At 42.8% G+C, this 19,366-nt stretch overlaps 1 protein-coding gene across 1 annotated transcript in view; it reads left to right on the forward strand.

Moving 5' to 3' along the window:
* SLC35F1 (solute carrier family 35 member F1) overlaps window positions 1–19,366 on the forward strand; it is a 293,217-nt gene that overhangs the window by 253,394 nt on the left and 20,457 nt on the right. Inside the window, exons 4-7 of the mRNA XM_059700161.1 lie at window positions 1,195–1,354; window positions 2,231–2,387; window positions 4,419–4,471; window positions 12,556–12,710. Of these exons, the coding sequence (XP_059556144.1) occupies window positions 1,195–1,354; window positions 2,231–2,387; window positions 4,419–4,471; window positions 12,556–12,710 (525 nt within the window). The remainder of the gene's footprint in view (window positions 1–1,194; window positions 1,355–2,230; window positions 2,388–4,418; window positions 4,472–12,555; window positions 12,711–19,366) is intronic.

Below are 19,366 nucleotides of genomic sequence, written 5' to 3' on the forward strand. Positions count from 1 at the left end.
TATAGAGTGAAGGAGTGTTAGGGGTCACTGTTCTGAATCTGGTTGCTGGGAGGTAGGGCCACTTATCGAGGATTCTAGCAGAGGGGCTGTGCTGGGCAATGGGACAGGATCCCCAGCTTCTCATTTGGTATATGAACTTGAAGTCCAGTGGGACATAAGTTTGTCTAGTGGAGACCCTACTTTGCCTGGAGTGTCAAAGGTCACTGCAACTTACCACAGTGTGAGAGAAACAACAGTACGTGGAGCCCAGACCATGTGTTGGTAAACAGGATTATAGATTGCCATCAAGGCCCAAGTAATTTACAAAATGCTTTTACATGTATTGTTTCTGAGCTTCACAATGATCTGTGGGGAAAGTCAGTAGAAGTCATCTTCTTCTACTATCAGGAAGTTGATGTTTCCTGGATTTGTGATTTGCCCAAAGTCATATTGCTATAAGCAAGGACCTAGCACTCAAATTCAGATTTCTGGCCCCTGGCATAGGAGTTTTTTCATTTCACCATGTTACTTCACTGCATGATCAGAGTGAATTCTTCACCAACTCTTGGGGCTGTCGGACTCTCACTATTTGTGCAAAATATATAAGAAGTGAAATCAGTTATTTTTTTTCTAAACTCTGTTCAGACTTCTAGCTTTTATTACTCTTTTTTATAACAGCATTTTAAAGTTATTTGTAAACTTCTGAGATTAATATTTGTATTTATACTTAGAGCAATTATTTTCTTTTAAGAGTGAAATTTCAAGGACAGATGAAAGTAACTTTTACTGGCTGTGGGAAGACAGTTGTGTGGGAGAAATTAAGTTCAACTTTTGTGTGAATCCTAGTAATTTATAAAACATTGTAAGACCTCTGCCCCCTTACCTCCCATTCCCAGATCTATTCCTAAAGTGGAAGGACCATCTGAAATGACTCAGCGTATACACACAGCATATGAGGTCCAGACACTGAGGGATCCAGAGAATCTTCCCCACCAGCCTGTCTTATTAATTTGCCTTCTCCCCTTTTCCTCTTGGGGATGTTTAAGTAAAACTCATTTGAGTTTGTTTCTGAGTCTGTTTTAATTGCATTAGTTCTGGCTCTACACAGAACCTCAGATTCAGGGGCATAGCCTGTCTACAGAGCTAAGTTATGTTTCTTTATTCCATGCAAAGCTTCCCCTGACCTCCTGCTGTTCTTTCCTTCCTTGCCAATAGCTCCTGGACTGTTTTGTGATCCCGGTCGTGATTTTACTCTCCTGGTTCTTCCTGCTGATCCGGTACAAGGCTGTACATTTCATCGGCATCGTGGTCTGCATCTTGGGGATGGGCTGCATGGTGGGAGCGGACGTGCTTGTGGGAAGGCATCAGGGAGCAGGTGAGTCTCTGTGTGTTCACTAGGTTACCTGCCTCTGTGGGTGAGGCCAAGGCAAGACATGGCATGTTCATTGTTGGGTAGAAGAAAAGGAACCTAGTTTTCCCATTGTCTGTGTCTTACTCATGCTTGGTTCCCCATGATGAGGAAAATAAGACATTTGGGGGGAAGGGGTGCTAGTAGCCTGACTCTGTATCCCTAATGCACATTCCTGTTAGCCTATAGTCTAGTCACTGCCCCTTCCTTAATTATCTGGTCTTGCAAGACCTGTTTACCTAAATACTCCCATTTTACAGAGGCCATAAACCATGAATAATACACAACCCTTAGAGAGGGTTATCAGCGCTGGCACCAGGCCATGCCTTTAGGTGTGGTCTCACGGCCCCCATCCCAACACACAGGGCTTTTTGTAAAGCCCGTGAAAGGACCGGAAGTCTGATCCTTATTTGGGGGACAAAGAAACCAAAGGGTATGAAGAGAAAGCTTCCTCCATATTGGCTTGCTCAGGATTTGGATAATTGACCCCCTGAGTCACTGTACTAGTACATGTGAAACATCTGAAAATAAATGGGTTTTTCCTGTATCTCCAAGTACTCCTGTGTGTTTTTCGGTCGCCTGGTAAATTGTGTAGCGGCCACACCTAGAACAGTGGCACATAGGAAATGCTTAATACATTTCTTGAGTGAATAAGGGAAGCATATCGACCGCCCATAAACAAACTTTACTAAATCTCAGGTGATAAGTTATAGAACTTCTATAAAAATGCCAGAATAGAATTTTGCTGGTGCTAAATTCTTGTTAAGAATTTTTAATGAAGCTCTCTCTGTTGTTTTTTGTTGTTGTTGTTGTTGTTGTCGTTGTCGTTGTTATTGTTCCTAGGGGAAAATAAGCTGGTAGGGGACCTTCTGGTCTTAGCAGGAGCCACACTCTATGGTATCTCTAACGTCTGGGAAGAGTACATCATCCGAACCCTGAGCCGAGTGGAATTCCTGGGCATGATCGGGCTCTTCGGGGCATTTTTCAGTGGAATTCAATTGTGAGTAAAAATAACAAGAAACTCAGACAGTAGAGACTCTTAGGGCATGTGTTTAAAATTTTTTCTTTGGCATAGGGTTGGTAACTTTATTTTATAAAAATCAAAGCTGGGAACCTGTCACCAATTCCCCATATGAAATCGGAAAACTCAATATCTTCATTAGTAAATTTCTTCTAAACTAAACAAGTTTATTGTAAATTATTAGAAAAACATTTCATGGACATTGAAGATAATTTGCAGGAAACCATTAGGTGTACATTGATTCTCCCAAATGAGCCTGTGGGCTGTTACCTAGAAAAATAGAAAAACTAAGAGTAAACATCACGATCGGATGCACTTCCAGAAAGGGGCATTCTGTGTATGGGTGAGTGACAACCGCCACCAGAAAACTTACAGTTTAAATTTGCTCTTTCATCAGTTTTCTCTTCTATTGCCCATGGATTTGCATGAGTGAATCATATTTCAAATTCATCTCTTAGAAATTTTGTGTTTCCATTTCCCTTAAATAACCAAAGAACTTATATGCACATATGCATACCCCACGGAAAGAGACGATAGTGCGGTGAAGGCCTGGTGGGGAGGAGGGTGAGGACGTGGGGGGTGGGGGTGGGGTGGAGAGGGTCAATGGAGAAAAAAGGGGACCTCTGTAATACTTTCAACAATAAAGATAAATTTTTTAAAATAGGTAAAGATGTAACACACATTCTCAAAAAGTCAAAAACGCCAATTTTTTCAATAATTCTGGTGTGGGAACATATAAGTTAGCACTGGATTGTGCCTCAGAAATTGCTGTGAGAATAAGTGCAAACACAGTATCATTTTTCATCAAGAAAGGCCACATATTTGAGTTTCACATAAGAGGTGGATAAATGTATGACCTCCTGCCTAATTTCACCAAATCTGTTTTTACAAAGCAAGCAATTCTGATTTCACCAATAATTTTCTACAAAGCAAGTACTTTGCAATTGTATTGGTTCAGTATCTGAGATTATTTATGGAAGCTATTTTAGCATCTCCTTAAACATGGTTTTCAAATAGGCTGTTTCCAAGAATCCTCCAAATTTCAGTACTCTCAGATAGAAGTGAAAAGCTCCGTAGCACACAAGGCACCGAGATGGGAAGACTCTCCGAGGATTTATTTTTGGTTCATTTTGAAAGCATGAAGGCATTTTAAAGCTCCTAAATTTGGTGCTTTAGGTGTATGAGAGGAAAAGAAATTGCCTAGTTTGACTGTTCAGAACCAACATTTTGTAGATGGATGGCTCATTTTATGGATTATTATTCTTGAATCCAAACAATATATTCCTAGATCTAGCGCTCATTGGCTTCAGTTGCAGTCCATTAGCGCCAACTGAGCCCTTCAGAGACACTGCTACCAAAGTCATGGAAGTGGTAGCATATGGGTGAGTTTGGCAAATGGGATACATCAAGGACACACGGAAACCAAACAGCACTGGTGACATGGTGCCACCCTCACCTCCGGGTACTCTTCTAGAGCAGTGGTTCTCCGTGTGCTTCTCTGGTGCCATGTGAGAACCCCTCAGACATGCACATCCCCGGTCCCCTCCCAGATCTATGGAATCAGAATCGCTAGGAATCAGGGCCCAGGGAATCATGCTTCCCAGATGGCTTTTTTGCACACGAAAGTCTGAGAATCACTGCCCTAGAAAATGCTCAGTCAGAAAATTCATTACACCTGCAAGCACAGAAATTTTCCGAACCTCACCGTTTCCTTTTCAGGAAGCATCTAAGCAAGAAAAAACACAGGCCATAGGCAGACTGCGTGGGTGTGAAGGTCAGTGGGAGGTTTGGGCTCCACCATGCCCACTGGCACACTCACCCCTGCTGGCCACCCCGACAAGAGGCTTCAGGATAAACCCCAGTCTGTCTAATTAGACCGGCCTCTGCATGGCCCGGAGGTAGTTTTGACATTCAGTTGGTTGCTGCATGATTTGTACAAAGCTGGTGAGAGAAAAGAAGTAGGATGCCTCATAATCTTGCTCATCAGGTCCACTTTCTTTCCATTTGCAGAGCTATAATGGAGCACAAGGAGCTGTTAAAGGTGCCCTGGGATTGGCAAATAGGTAAGGGGTTTCTTCACCTAAGATGCTGTTTTTTAAGTGAACCTGAGAAATAACATTCAAAGAGTAAGGTGGGTGGGCCTGGAGCACAAACAATGAAAAGATTTAGAATGCAGGGACAAAGAGAATGAAGTCCCCTTGTCATTTTAGGAATTCTAGCGCACTACAATACAAGAGACTAAACGGTATGATTCATAATGTTTCCTAATTGAGCTTTGGCCCATTATCCTCATCAAGATGCCATTAGTGGAGACACAGAAGTATGTCATTAGGTTAAAGACCAACCAGAAAGAAAGAGTGCCCTGAGGCAGTGGTGGGACATAAATGACAGCAGTTTGCTCTAGCCAAGCAGTGCAACACTGATGTGATCATTAAAAAGTGGCATTATGCTAAGTGAAATAAGCCAGTCGGAGAAAGATAAATATCACATGATCTCAACTCATATGTGGGATATAATGATCAACATAATCTGATGAACAAGAATAGATCCTAGACAAATGGCAGGGCGGGTGGTTAGAGAGCAACCAAAGGATATGTATGCATGCATATTAGCATAACCAATGGACACAGACACTGGGGGGGGGAGGGGGCTTGCCCCGGGTGGGAATGGCTGGTGGGGGGGGGGGGGGGCAATTGGGGGAAAAGGAGACATGTAAATCTTTAAACAATAAAAAATAAATAATTTTTTAAAAAAGATTGATAGACAAAACACAAAAAGTAAAAAATAAAGTGGCACTTTGGTAAAGGGGAGAAAATGGAACTTAACAAAAAGGCATAAAAGAAAAACAATGTAATGGACATTCTGAGCCCATAAAAACCTTTCAGAAGGGAGCATCTTGCATATAAGGAATGGCTAACTGATCTCCAGTGGACTTGGTGAAAAATATCAGAGACAATTGGAGCTGGTTAGTCAACCACGGCATCTCAGATTACATTTCTCTCTAAAATCAGTTTTCTCCTAAAACAACAACAAGAAAAATTAGGACAAGGACTTGAGATCCTAAGTGATGCTGTGATGATCCCACAGAAAGCTCTAGTAGGGACTAACATTTAATACCCTTAGGCTCTAATGCCCTCAGTGTCTATACCGAGATGCACGAGTCCCAGCAGTGAGGGCAGAGCCTGGTTTTGTGGAGGTGCTTGGAAATTGTGTGCACAGTGCATGTACATGGGGGTGAAAGTACACCTGATCCCCCACGTGGAAGCTGGCTGCTTGAGCCACCTCCAGTTTATATGAGCTTTGATGGAATTAACAGCTTAAGTCGAATTCTGCTTCCATGAGCAAGGTCGGCAACGGCATAAACTGCACCGCACCACTTTGCCTACCTTCGACCCCAGAGCATCAGGAGCCACCGGCTGCTGAGAAAACTCCCTCCGAAGATGCACTGCAAGCTACAGGATTATGCAGGACTCTCCCTGGGGATTCGTTTTAGTGACTTCCAGGGCTGCCCAGCCCTTGCGGCTGTCACAGGGTCCTGCCATTTAATTTCTCTTGTGTTTTGCTGTAGAATGTTCCAATGAAATGAAAATCAATAGAGAGGAGGAGATGGGGGCGGGCCAGGGAGGGCAGTTGGGCAAGGAAACCAGATGCAGGTTACAGACGCATTTGCCTTTGTGACTCTCGGTGCCAGGAAACAAAACATTACCCGCACTCGGGAACGCTTCCCATGTAGTGGTCCGTGAGTATAAATGAAATATTAATAGTAATAGAAATAATAAAAAACAATCTGTCCTCTAATTATGTGGATGGCATGTGCACATCCACTGAGGTTCTCTTATAACTTGGTGTTAGTTAAATGTCTAATCGAAAGGTAGTTTTATTCTGAGCCCTCACATTGCCATTGAAACGTCAGTCCCCTGCAGTCGGAAACGATGAAGGGCCGGTAAAAGGAGCACATTACAGAACCATTTGTTTAATTCCTGATGGGAAATGAGGCCACAACGGTCTAGAAAGGCAATCAAATATTCGTCCTTTTCCTCTGAAGCAATGATGGGGTTGAGTTTGAGGTTTGGTGTGTTTTTTTTTTGCTCCAAGGCCACTTTTGTCCTCCTTACCTCATCCTCACCTACTGTAAGGTTCTAATGTTCAGCTCAATTCTAGGCACATATTCAGTGAGTAAATATTTACTAAGTAAGCGAATGAATGAATGAATGAATGACAAGAGGGTGGCAGGAGACTTCAGGCTTGGCATTGCACTTACTTTCTGGGGAGCCGGGAGATGGCATCGCAGCCGCTGGGACTCATAGGGACATGGGGAAGGAGAGGTCAGCACCCTCCTGGAGCAGAGGTGTGCTGTGAACACTTTAGAACATGCAACACCTGACTGTTTAGTCAGGGGCACTGACCTCTGTTCCCCTAGTCTGTCAAATAAAAAAATGACAGCAGCCAGCACAGCAATAGCCATCCGGTGTGAATGAACCAAAATTATACTTTTATTTTTGTCAGATTGGCAAAAAAAAAAATTAAAAAAAATACATTTTTTTGGTGCTCCACCAAATGTTAGTAATTAGTTTATGTGTGTCGTGAGTGAAGAGGTTGACAATGGCTGTCCTAGAGGGTCCTTCCCCACCCCACTCCTCGGGAGGTCCCCCCAGAGTCCATGCTCTGCCTGCTGGGTCTGGCTGGAGAGCTCAGAGCGCCTCAGCAAAGAGACCGGCTTCTAGACCAGAATCTGCTGTCTTCACCTCCCCCATCTGTCAACGTGTTCCTTCCTCTCTCCACCTCAGTAATCGCCTTCACACAGTTTCATGAACAGCTCATATGGTTGCCACTTTCTCAAAGTAAATAGTTGTTGTTTTTTCCTATGGAGTCAGTGGAATAATAAATGTGTTTTATATTTTCTGGACTTGGGAGAATTTTTAAAAAAACAGATTCTGTTGTTTTTCTAGAACATTGACGAATTGCAGGATGCAAAGTAATTAAAAGCAAGGAGATAACAGTTGCTTATTTTTATTATTTGTTTTACTCTACTGAACAGAAAGGCTGGGCCTGGTTACGCGATCATTAAATTTGAGTAAAGTGTGTGGCCTAATGGAGCTAAAATGTCCTCCTGGGGAGCACAGTTGGAAATCTAGTAAATCGATTCACCATTCTCTTCATCCCGTTTGCCATGTTGTGCTAAGGACGCGTGGACACATGTGAGCGGGGGTGAAAGGCAGGTGTCGGAGGAGAGAAGCACGCGGTGGTCAGCAGCCCGGGCCTGTGGGAGGCAGGGGCTTCCTCACGTCTCATGTTGTGGGTGATGCTTGTTTGGTTTTTCCTGGAGCCTCAAACAGGACAGTTGACCTTTCCCTGAAGACGGATAATGGAACCACAGAGCAGGAAGGACCTTAAGGAAAATTAAGAATGCACCTTTTCTTTTTTTTAACCAATGCCAAGTTGGAGGCTCATGGCTGCTGGGACGATGTGGGACGATGTGCACTCTCTGAGCAAGCCCTGGCAGCCTGGCACCCTTTACCGGCTTAGCCAGTGCATATGTTCTGAGAAACCAGCTTACTTAACCTTTATTTTTAAACATTAGAAATAATAATTTAAAACCCCAAAGAAAGTGGAAGAATACCAGTGAGATCCCCCAAAAAAGTGATGAAATGAAATATATGCAACAGACACAGACACATACTATATACATGTATATGTCATATATACAATATAATCACATCATATATACGTGTATATATCATCTACTTATACATGGTGTATATATGATATATCATGTATATATCATATATATATATATATCATCATATGTACAATGAGATGCTCACTAGAATCAGATAGGATTCTCTTTCAAAGCCCATTTCTCTTCACAATATAATTAAGTAAGTAATATAAATAGCGGTATGTGCTCGGAATTTAAAGTCAGATGGCCTGTGTGACCTGACGGCAAGGCACTCTCTCTGTAGGAGCCTTTGCCTGCTTACTCCCAGGTCCATCTGTTTCTTGCCCTCACTTGCTCTGCTCTGCAAACTACATTTCCCAGGCACCCTACTCAGTTGTCTTCCAGATTGGCTGGGGGAATGGGAGGCAGCAGAGGGACACTGAGAGGTGGGAGGAAGAAACCAGGGTGCTGCTCCCTGTTTCTCTGTTTTGGGGTTGGATCTCTAGGAAGGCCTGAGTCACCTCTGTGATGGGCTCCCTACCTTCCGACCCCTGGTAACATGGCCTCCTCACTGGATCACTCTAGTTCCAGGCTGTTACTTACTGCCATTGCTAGTCTCTGCATTGCCTCACCATTCCCGTTTCCCCGCTCATCCATTCAAATACCTTTGTAACTGTGCCCCATATTAATTTTCCTCTATTGAACCTGGTATGGACCATGTTTCTTGACTGATACACTCTATACGCTCATTTCCTTAGCTGTATAATAAGAATAACACTAGTAATGGCATTATACTGTTGTGGGGATTAATTAATTGATGTGTATAAAGTATGTGACACCTAGCAAGCTCTCAATTAGTGTCAGCTGACAGTATTCTTTTCCAATCTCTTTAGCTTAAGTCTCTTGGTGCATGAGGACAAGCGTGAATGAATGCTATTTTCAGTGAGAAAGAAAACATTTCAATTAAGAAATGGTTGTACACACACCCTGTCTATAAATGTGTTATTGCAGCTATTATGTAGTTGTCAGTCAAGAGTCAATGCAGCTCATTTATTCCATCAAGTTGATCGATTGTTTGAAAACCCTGCATGGACAGCAAGTTGGGTCTTCAGAGGCATTGCTAATGTCCACTAACAAGCTGGTGTCCGTCTAAGAATAGCAAATTCCCACTGTCATCCAGTCCTGTGTTCACGGGCTAACTATGCTTTGCTCATGAAACAGGATATTCACACACGAAAACACTGATTGACCTTGCAAAGTGGTTAACTGTGATGGTGCATACATCCCACTCCCACCCCCCTACACTTAATTTCTACAGTCTTTAAAAATACATTTAGAACGTTAAAGCTGATGGGTAGGGTAAAGCTCTACTGCGTGTCTGGTTTCCTGCTCTCTTGGCTCACCAAGTATGCTTGTAAAGTCACACCTCACCTCTGAGCCTGCCAACTACAATGTCGCTTCCTACTGCACAGATTCTCGAGAGCAGCGGTTCTCAACCTTTGGGTCGCGACCCCTTTGGGGTCAAACGACCCTTTCACAGGGGTCGCCTGAGACCATCGGAAAACACATATATAATTACATATTGTTTTTGTGATTAATCACCATGCTTTAATTATGTTCAATTTGTAACAGTGAAATTGGGGGTCACCACAACATGAGGAACTGTATTAAAGGGTCACGGCATTAGGAAGGTTGAGAACCACTGCTCTAGAGGATGCATAAGCATTTATAACTTAACACGTTCAAAATGGAGCTTTCTGTTTTCCCTGAAAACCTGGTAATCCCTCATTTCTCTTCATCTCCGTAAATGGCATCACACTTCACCCAGTTTATAAATTAGCCAGAACCCAAGGGTATCCCTGATGCCCTCCTTCCCCTCAACACTGACAACCAGTTATCACCAGCACTTGCTGAGTCTTCACAGACACGGCCACTTCCCCTCATCTCCATGGCCATTCTCAGCAAAGCCACCGGCATCTCTTGCCTGGACTCTGACACTACACCCCTCGCTGGTCTCCTCATATATTTTTCTCCTTCCAATCCCTTCTCTGCACAGTAGCCAGTCACCTTCTAAAAATGTAGATCAGAGATTAGCCACTTGCTACAAGCTCCTAAAAGGCTTCTCATTATAACTCGGATAATATTTCTTTCCAAGATGTACAAGGCCCGGCAGAATTCATCCCTTGCCTGACTTCCTAGCCTCAGCTCTTATCTCTACCGTATTCTGTTCATTCTGCTCAGACAGCTGCTGGAACCCATCTGGACCTGGCCCTTCTGAGGGTGTTTTCATTTGCAGAGATCCCCACCTACAACCCTCCTCCCCTGGCTCCTCCCCTAGAAGTCCTTTTCATTCTCCAGCCATAAAGGTGAATGCCACCTCCACAGAGCAGCCTTCCCTCATCACCCTGCCTGAGGCAAGCCCCTGGCATGCCCTGGAAGGAACCCTTTTCTTTCTTCTCAGCACTAGTCCCAACTCGAGGCCTCTTGTCTACTGCGTTTTCCATTTCACTGCTAGCCTATAACAGAGCGCCCAGGACGTAGCAGGCATTCTGTGAATAAATGGTTAAATAATTGAGTGAATGGCAAACATCAAGAGCCAACATGTGAGCATCCTTGGTGTGCTAGGTAACGTAGTGGAAGAGTAGGATTCTGAAACTTTCTAGCTCAGACATGTATAATCTAAATCAGTGATGACTAAAAAGGGCAGGGGGGCGGGCGGGGGGGGGGGTGCCTGGACTTTGTTCAGATCAAGTTTGATTATTTTCAGTGAATTATTTTACAGCTAGATCTTGCCCCTAGCCTCAGATTCCTTAAAGGGATACTGAATTAATTTTTTGTCTCTTCATGTATTGATCAGAGGTTCTTTAATGTTGCATTTTTAGCAACTTGCTTAAAAGGCAAATGAATAATAGGCAGCATGGAACCCAAGCACAGGAGAATTGACCACTTTTAGGGAATGAAGACTTCTGCTGGAGAGTCGAAAGCCACCATCTGCTATTACAATGACAGAATAGCCCCAGAGGACTTGTCCTCGGCGGAATAGGGAAGGGTATTCCAGTGTCCTCTTGGGGCACTCCCGCCACACTAGAGGGGGCTGTTGCACTGAGTTTGCTTACTGTTCAGAATAACTTTGTATATAGGTTTGATGTGGCTTTCCTTAAATTTAGGCCCAGAAGTGTATAGAATGATTATTTGTGTCCTTAAGTATAGGGTGTCCCCAAAAATGTATACACACACTTTGAATAATTATAAAGGCAATGTTTATTAAAATACAATTCATTTTCAAAATTGAGCTATCAGCTATTAAAGTGTATACACATTTTGGGGGGATACCCTGTATTTTTCATATGGAAAAACAAACTTCTCTTTGGGGGAGTCACTGGTCTTCATAGTCAAATCCTCCAAAGTGCACAGGATTCAAGGAAGCCATCTGCCCAAGGCCCACACCACGTACATTATATATCAAGGGTTCCTTGGGAAAGGTTGGTTACTTCTATTGTATTACAAAGTCCACTGGCTTGTATTACTGATGCTTATTCTATGCCTTATTCTTTCAAGGTAGAGAAATGAGAATTATTTTTCTACATTTATGTGGTATAAACATCTACAAAAAATTAAACCAAACTTGGATTTAGTTATAAAATTCTGCTTGAGACCCAACAAAATTGTGCACTTATGGAATTAGTATTAACAATTGTGTATCTAGTTAGAGAGAGAGAGAAAGACTGATTTAGAGGATGAGAGACTGGATGAACATATAGCATTTTAAGGGCTTTTTTTTTTTTCTTTCTCTTTTGCACAACTTAGTTCTTTGATGGTTTGCAAAGCATTTCTCTATTTATGTATAACACAGCAGAACTTACATGTGAGGGCCCACGGCATGCTGGGAAAGGTGATGAAGGAATAGCTCTCTGTGTGCTGGCGAGAGGGCTGGGCAGGATTCACAAATCTGGAAGGTCATCTGTGCTCAGGGCAATGACCTTGTCTCCCCAGGGTCATGCAGTTAGGATTCCATTTCAGTTCTCTGACTTAAGTCCCGATCTCTTTGACAGGTAAGCCCTGCAACTTTAAGGACGATGTAATTATTTGTCATTGTGAACAATACATGGTACCAAGCAGTTTTCTTCCTATTTTGCAAATAAAAAAACTAGAAGATGAAAGAAGTTTTAACCGAGACAGATAGAAGTTAAGTACCACACAACTGAGAATAGAATTCAGAAGCCTCGACCCCGTGTTATGACTGTAGCCCTAAGAGCCACTCCTTCCTAGAAGGTGCAAAATATCAGCTACATAGTGGGAAGCAGAAAGTCTGTTTTCTTTGCATGTTTCAGCTGTGTAGTACTCAATGCGAAACACCGGTAAATGGCGTGAAAGAAAAACTCCCTTCGGGAATGATCAGTGGTGTGCGCGGTTCCCCCCTTTCGCCCGCTGTGGACGCCAAGAGGCCCTGGAGGCGGCTAAGATGTTGCCTGTCTTTCCCTCCCCAAGGCCTGCTCTACGTTGGCTTCAGCGCCTGCATGTTTGGCCTCTACAGCTTCATGCCGATCGTCATAAAGAAAACCAGCGCCACTTCGGTCAACCTCTCCCTGCTCACGGCAGATTTGTACAGCCTGTTCTGTGGATTGTTTCTCTTCAACTACAAGGTAAGCTGAATCAGTGCTGCCCTGAGAAGACACCTGGTAGGGGCTTAACCTTCCAGGGCAGACAGGTAGGACTCCCCTGCTGTGGAATGCCCTGATTTATATAGGAAGGTAGGAATGAAACCGTGTGCTAACCCCCTGTGATCTGGGTGTTTACGTTTCAACTATGAGACAGAGGCAACATTTTGTCATTAGAGACCAGTAACTACAGGCAATTGATAGTGAAATATAAGAAACCGCCATAGAGGAAGGGCTTTCACCACTAGGGGACAATTTTTTCTGACACCATTTCACGCAGAAGGGACTCTTTGTTCGGCCTAAAACTAGGAAGATTTGCGCAATCTCCAAACTATAACCGCAAAATCAATTTTGCCAAAGGCACTGGACAAAAACCACAGTTCCTGCAGTTTCTGTTCCCCAGAGATTTTTATACCTGCAAATAAATATGCATGGAAAGTGTTAACGCACTGGTAATGCAGGTGACCTCTTGAACAACACAGGTTTGAACTGTGTGGGCCCACTGACACATGTTTTTTATTTTTTTTTAATAAATACATCCAATATATAATGTTTCTTCTCTTCCTTATGATTTTCTTTCCTCTAGCTTACTTTATCATAAGAATACAGTATATAATACATAAAACATACAAAATATGTGTTAATCAACTATTTATGATATCAGTATAGTTAGTAGGCTATCAGTTGTTAAGTTTTAGGGGAGTCAAAGTTATAAATGAATTTCAACTGTGCAGGAGGTTGGCACCCCTAATCCTTATCTCTTTTTTTAATATTTTTATTGATTTCAGAGAGGAAGGGAGAGGGAGAGAGAGAGATAGAAACATCAATGATGAGAGAGAATCATTGATTGGCTGCCTTTTGCACGCCCCCTACTGGGGATCAAGCCTGCAATCCAGGCATGTGCCTCTGACTGGAATCGAACCTGGGACCCTTCAGTCCACAGGCCGATGCTCTGTCCACTGAGCCAAACCAGCTAGGGCCTAATCCCTATCTTGTTCAGGGGTCAACTGTAGTTTCTTTACTTAAAGATTGGGGTGTGAGTAAAGGAATGCAAAGAGATATTGTGAAGTATTTGCACTTAATATATCAGCCCTGAAGAAAAGAAGAAACTATTCAGCCCGAAGATGGTAATCTTTTTGGAGATTACCCCCACTCTAACCCAAGGCAGGCATGACTACTTGTGTGGCACATGGCAGTCACATGTTATACTTTAAATGCTACACAACCTGCAACTGTTAACAATTGATCAAATTGGTATGTGAGAAGAGACCTGCTTGTCATTCTTTAACTAGGCCTGCAAGATAAGGGTCCATGGGGACTGTGACCAGTGTGACAAAGGACAAGTATGGAATATCCAAACAGATAAGACCAAATTCGTACAGGCAAAAGAAGAGGCAGACATGAAAAGCTGTTCTGGCCACTTCTAGCCAAGTGCTTCCCCAGTTGTTTTACAGTTAACATCACCAGCACATGGGTGTGGCCAGCTGATGGGGCTTCTTGGTGGGCAGGGCATCTTCATCCAGGTCAAACTGGTCTTGGAGGTTCCGGGAGAAATGCTGATCCGGGAAGAGTATGTACTTGAGGGGACCAGAGACCAAGCAGCTGAAGTGAATAATCAGTAATATTACTGGGAGAAGCCAACGTCTTAGCCAAGAAACAGACTGGGAAGGGCAGGCAAGGGTGGAAAAGAGGTCACAAACAAGAAGTGGAGAAAGTTGCTATGGCGTAGACAGGAATAAAATGGCCCCTGTGCCCAGTGTGCTGGCAGAAATGACAGCTTAAAGGAACTAAGGCTGGACAATGTTTATACATTGCTTATACATTATTTTTTCTTGGAGAGTGCAATCTGTGTTTCCTGAACATACGCTGGTCCTCCTAAGTGTTAAAAGGTAAAGTCACATGCTCTGCTCCATACGTACCCAGTTACTTTCCTGAGACCTGGGACCACCTGGCTGTGGTCTCAGCGCAGCGCAGTGGCCGCCAGGTTTCTTCTCTCTGCCGCTCAGCATCCACGTCCTGTCCATTCCTTAAGCATGAATTCAGTTCTCAGCAAGGTTTCCTTTAATTACCTTTATACGCTCCCGCACTAGAAGAAAACCCTTTAATGTCCTTTGGGAAAGATGACTAAAATCTATCGCTCTACTTGAGGACTGTGGTCACTTCTTGGGCAGTCCAGAGCCAGCCCAGCGCTCAGCGACCCCAACAGCAGTGTTCCTGGTGCACCAGGGGCATTTGCTAAAAATGCAAACTTGGGGGCCGCGCCTCTGAGCCACCGAATCAGTAAGAGATATTGAAAATCTGGCTTCATTAGGGGACATGTCTCAGCAAGTCTGCACTGGTAACTGGCTCCCCTGTGAAGCCCAGGCTCTCTGAATTTGAGAACAAATACCTGAGCGATGTAGCTGGAAAGTGCTCATTTCTATTTAAATGTATTGCTCCTCATGCATCCACTGAATTTTGGGTAGACCTGGGGCTCACCACGCGTACGGCCATCAGGAACCAAAAAAGCCAATGAGCCAGGTAAAGTCTGATCCTCTGCAACCCGTCTTCTCCCATCACTTGTATGTTGCTATTTACCTAGGATAAGTAATTTTGCTGAAGAAGAAATCATTAGCATCCCTCACCAGGCTATCATAAGGGAAGCTGCGTTATCTGAAAATTAAATTCGTGTAGCACCAATGTGGAGGTGTAATAGATGTTTTTATTTCTTAAAGCAACATTTTTTTTTTTTTTTTGCTATACACACACATTTCATTACTACTTAAAAGATAAATTTCCATACGACAGAACACAATAGGTGTTTTTTTTTTTTTCTAGTTAAAATTGATTCCTGGTATCTTTATTAAAATTAGACTTTCAAGATAATAGTTGGTTCACATGCTGTTTTAAGAAATAACAGTGGGAGATCCCATTTACATACTTACCCTTTGCACTAGTAACATCCTGCAAAACTATAATACAATATCAGAATATTAACATTGATGCTGTCAACTTAAGAGCATTTCCAGCCCCTCAAGGGATGTTGCCTTTTTATAGCCATACCTTCTTCCTCCCTTCTGCCCACTTAACCCCTGGAAACCACTAATTTATTCTCCATGTCTCTAAACGTCTCACTTCAAGTATTATATGTAAATGGAATTACACAGTATACAACCTTTGTGGGGGGTTGACTTTTTTCACTCAGCATCACTCTTTGGAGATTGATCCAGGTTGTCTCAGAGATCAGTAGCTCATTTGTTTTCATGGCTGGGCACTATTCCGTGTACAAGTTGTTTGACCTCTCACCCAGGGAAAGACATCTGGGTTGTTTCATCTTTGGCTGTTATAAATAAAGCTGCTGTGAACACTCACGTATAGGACATTCTGTGAACAGAGTTTTCATTTCTCTGAGATAAACACCTAAGAGTACAATTGCTGGGCATGTGGTCCTAGCATGTTTAGTTTTATAAGAAACTACCAAACTGTTCCCAAAGAAATTATAAAGAAATACATATTTGTGGTGATAAAGTCAGAAAATACAGATAAGTGCTATTATACACTGGTACCATTTGATAGTATATATGTATTTTTACAATATATATATATATATATTTCATAGTTCATATATTTTAATAAAAATTTTAATTATACTGTACCTACTGCTTTGTTACATGCTTTATTAGACTTAGCATGTATATATTTCCTTGTCACTTAATATGTCTATATCACGTGAGTCTGAATGAGTGACTCTCAACTCTGGCTACTATGCATTACAATTACCAGGACAGAATATAAAACAGCCCCGCCCACCACCCACCCCAGAGAGTCCTATCCTGATTGGTCGGAAGTCTGATCCGAATTAAAACCTCTTCAGGTGACTCATCACATATCTTAATATACAGCCAGAGTTGAAAATCACTAATCTATAATATTATTTTTAAAGAATATATAGTATTCCATGGGATAGTTATACTTTAATTTATTTAACCCAGGGTTTCTCAACCATGGCACTACTGATATTCCAGACCAGACGATTCTCTGTTAGGTGGAGGGGTCTGCCTGTGCATTGTAGGATGTTGAGTAGCATCCCTGGCCTTGATCCCACTGCCACTAGTCCCCCCCCCCCCCGACCACAGTAAATAAAAAATGTCTCCACACATTGCTAAATATCGAGAAACACAGATTGAACAATCCCTAATTATTAAAATCAGATGGCATCTCTTTGGTTTATGTAAAAAAGTAGAATTAGCTTGTGCTAAATCTTTGTCACATCCATTGTTTCAATGTTTTTAAAATAAATCTCCTATTTTGTTTGTTTCATTGCAGACAGTATTTATAAAGCCTGTTACTATTACAGCAACCAATATTAAGACAGACAAATTCTATTTCTCCTCTCCCTCCAATCTCATTGTACTGACAGTTGATACCACACCACTTATTTCTTGAATCAACACTGCCTTGTCCTGTTCCCTAATTGTTTTATGAACAATAGTATTTAATATCTGCAAAGAAATAAGTTAAATACTCCATTTACATCTAAAACTTTTAAAAAACTTTCTTTTGCCTTAAACAATTTCTAAAGGCATCCTCCGAGCAATGTTTGAGTCTGCAGTCAGATAGTCATCGTTTGGAGAAAACGGGGGTTTTTCTCCAGGGCTCAACTTGCGTGCTTGGAAATTGGCCGTGGGCTTGCTTCCCAGATGGGAGGCTCTTCGAGCTGGGCAGAAGGGCAGGGCGGTTCTGAGTGGCTTGCAGGTTTCCACCACAGCCAGATGGGCCATCTCAGAAAAGTGATTTTAAATAACACCTATTGGAGGTACTTTGATGTATAAGAGAAGTTTCCGGTCAGTGCAAAAATCTTGGCAAATTTTATAAAATTTTAAAATGGTGATGTCATATGATGAGGGATGTATGTGTGTATGTTTGGTGTGTGTGTGTGTGTGTGTGTGTGTGTGTGTGTGTGTGTGTGTGTGTGTGTGTTTGAGTGTGTGTTTGTAGCAGTGGGAGAAGGTAGTTATATTTTTATATATCTTCTTTGGAGAAATGTCTATTTAAATTCTTTGCTAAGTTTTAATTGGGTTATTTGTCTTTTTACGATTGAGTCGTAATTTTTATTATACGTGCTGAATACTAGACTCTTATCAGATACATAATTTGCAGATATTTTCTCCCACTCCATGGTTGTCTCATTTTCTTTTTAGTGGACTTGGAAGCACAAACGTTTTTCATTTTGATGAAGTCCAATTGATCTATCTGGTTATACTTTTAAAAACATGAAAGGAACCAAGTCAATCACACCACGGACTCTGGGCCACCACGTCTCCCTGGTGGTTTCCGGAGCTGCCTAGTCATTAAAGATGCTGTTGCCTCGCGATGCCTGCTCTGAGGGATGATTGGAAGCCACAGCCTAAGGGAGAGAAGGCCCCATTCACGTGAGGGCATCTTTAACCGCATACAGAGCACTGTGTGCAGGAGCGCGTAAGCCAGTAACCCTCAACGCTGGCTGCACATTGGAGTCCCCTGAGGAACTAAAATGTGCTCATGCTTGGGCCACACTCTCACTGATGCCCAGGGAAGTGGTCTGCGGTGCAGCTCTAAAAACCAGGCTTTTATTTATTTTTTTAAAAACATATTTTATTGATTTTTTACAGAGAGGAAGAGAGAGGGATAGAGAGTTAGAAACATCGATCAGCTGCCTCCTGCACACTCCCTACTGGGGATGTGCCCGCAACCAAAGTACATGCCCTTGACCGGAATCAAACCTGGGACCCTTGAGTCCGCAGGCCGACGCTCTATCCACTGAGCCAAACGGGTTAGGGAAAAAAACCAGACTTTTAAAGGCTCCCCTGCAGCCAGAATGGAGAGCCACTGATTCAGATTTACTCCATGTGGCTGCAAGCAGGTAGGAGTAGCACCACAGGGTGAAGGTTATAAGATTACAGCTAAATAGAAATTTAGCAATCAGTCATCCAAAAGTGGATAGGAGTTCCCCTGACTAGAAGAGCTGGACGAGAATGGAGGGACGATGTGAGGGGCCTTGCGCTCCAGTGCTGGGGGATGGCCAGTGACCTCTAAGATCCCGTGTGGTTTAACTACATTCTGCAGTTATAGTTTATTCTTTCACTTAATCACGATGTCTTCACTCCAGACTACCTCCCGGTCTGGTCATAAATATCTGTAGCTTTCGGAAGGATGTGCTTACCCAGGCAGAACTAAATGATTAAAGGAAGCTCTCCTGCGCCACATTGATTATTTGCCTTTTCTCACTTTCCACCCTTGGAAAAAAATCCATTCCCTTCCCCCCCATCAGTCCACTGTCTGCCGCTTCCCTGCCTGTTGTGCTGGCTGCCATGCTGACTGGGCAGTAAAGCCCACGTCCCGGGAAAGCAAATGACCCACTTTTGAAATAGACCATCTGTATTGTATAGTGTTCCTGCACTCATTTTACAAGACTTTTAAGAAGTGGTTATTTACTCCTGTTATTACCTGACCACATTATTGAATCCAGAACAGTAAATCTATAGCAATCCGTGGAAATTGCAGGAAAAAACTTTACTGGGCCTCAGTGACCCCTCAAACCCAAACCCAGGAAGAGATTTTTAAAAATCCTCACCCAAGGATATTTTACTTTTATTTTAGAAAGAGAGAGAAACATTGCTCTG

Source organism: Myotis daubentonii, chromosome 6, assembly GCF_963259705.1.
Source record: "Myotis daubentonii chromosome 6, mMyoDau2.1, whole genome shotgun sequence".
Classification (NCBI taxonomy): Eukaryota; Metazoa; Chordata; class Mammalia; order Chiroptera; family Vespertilionidae; genus Myotis; species Myotis daubentonii.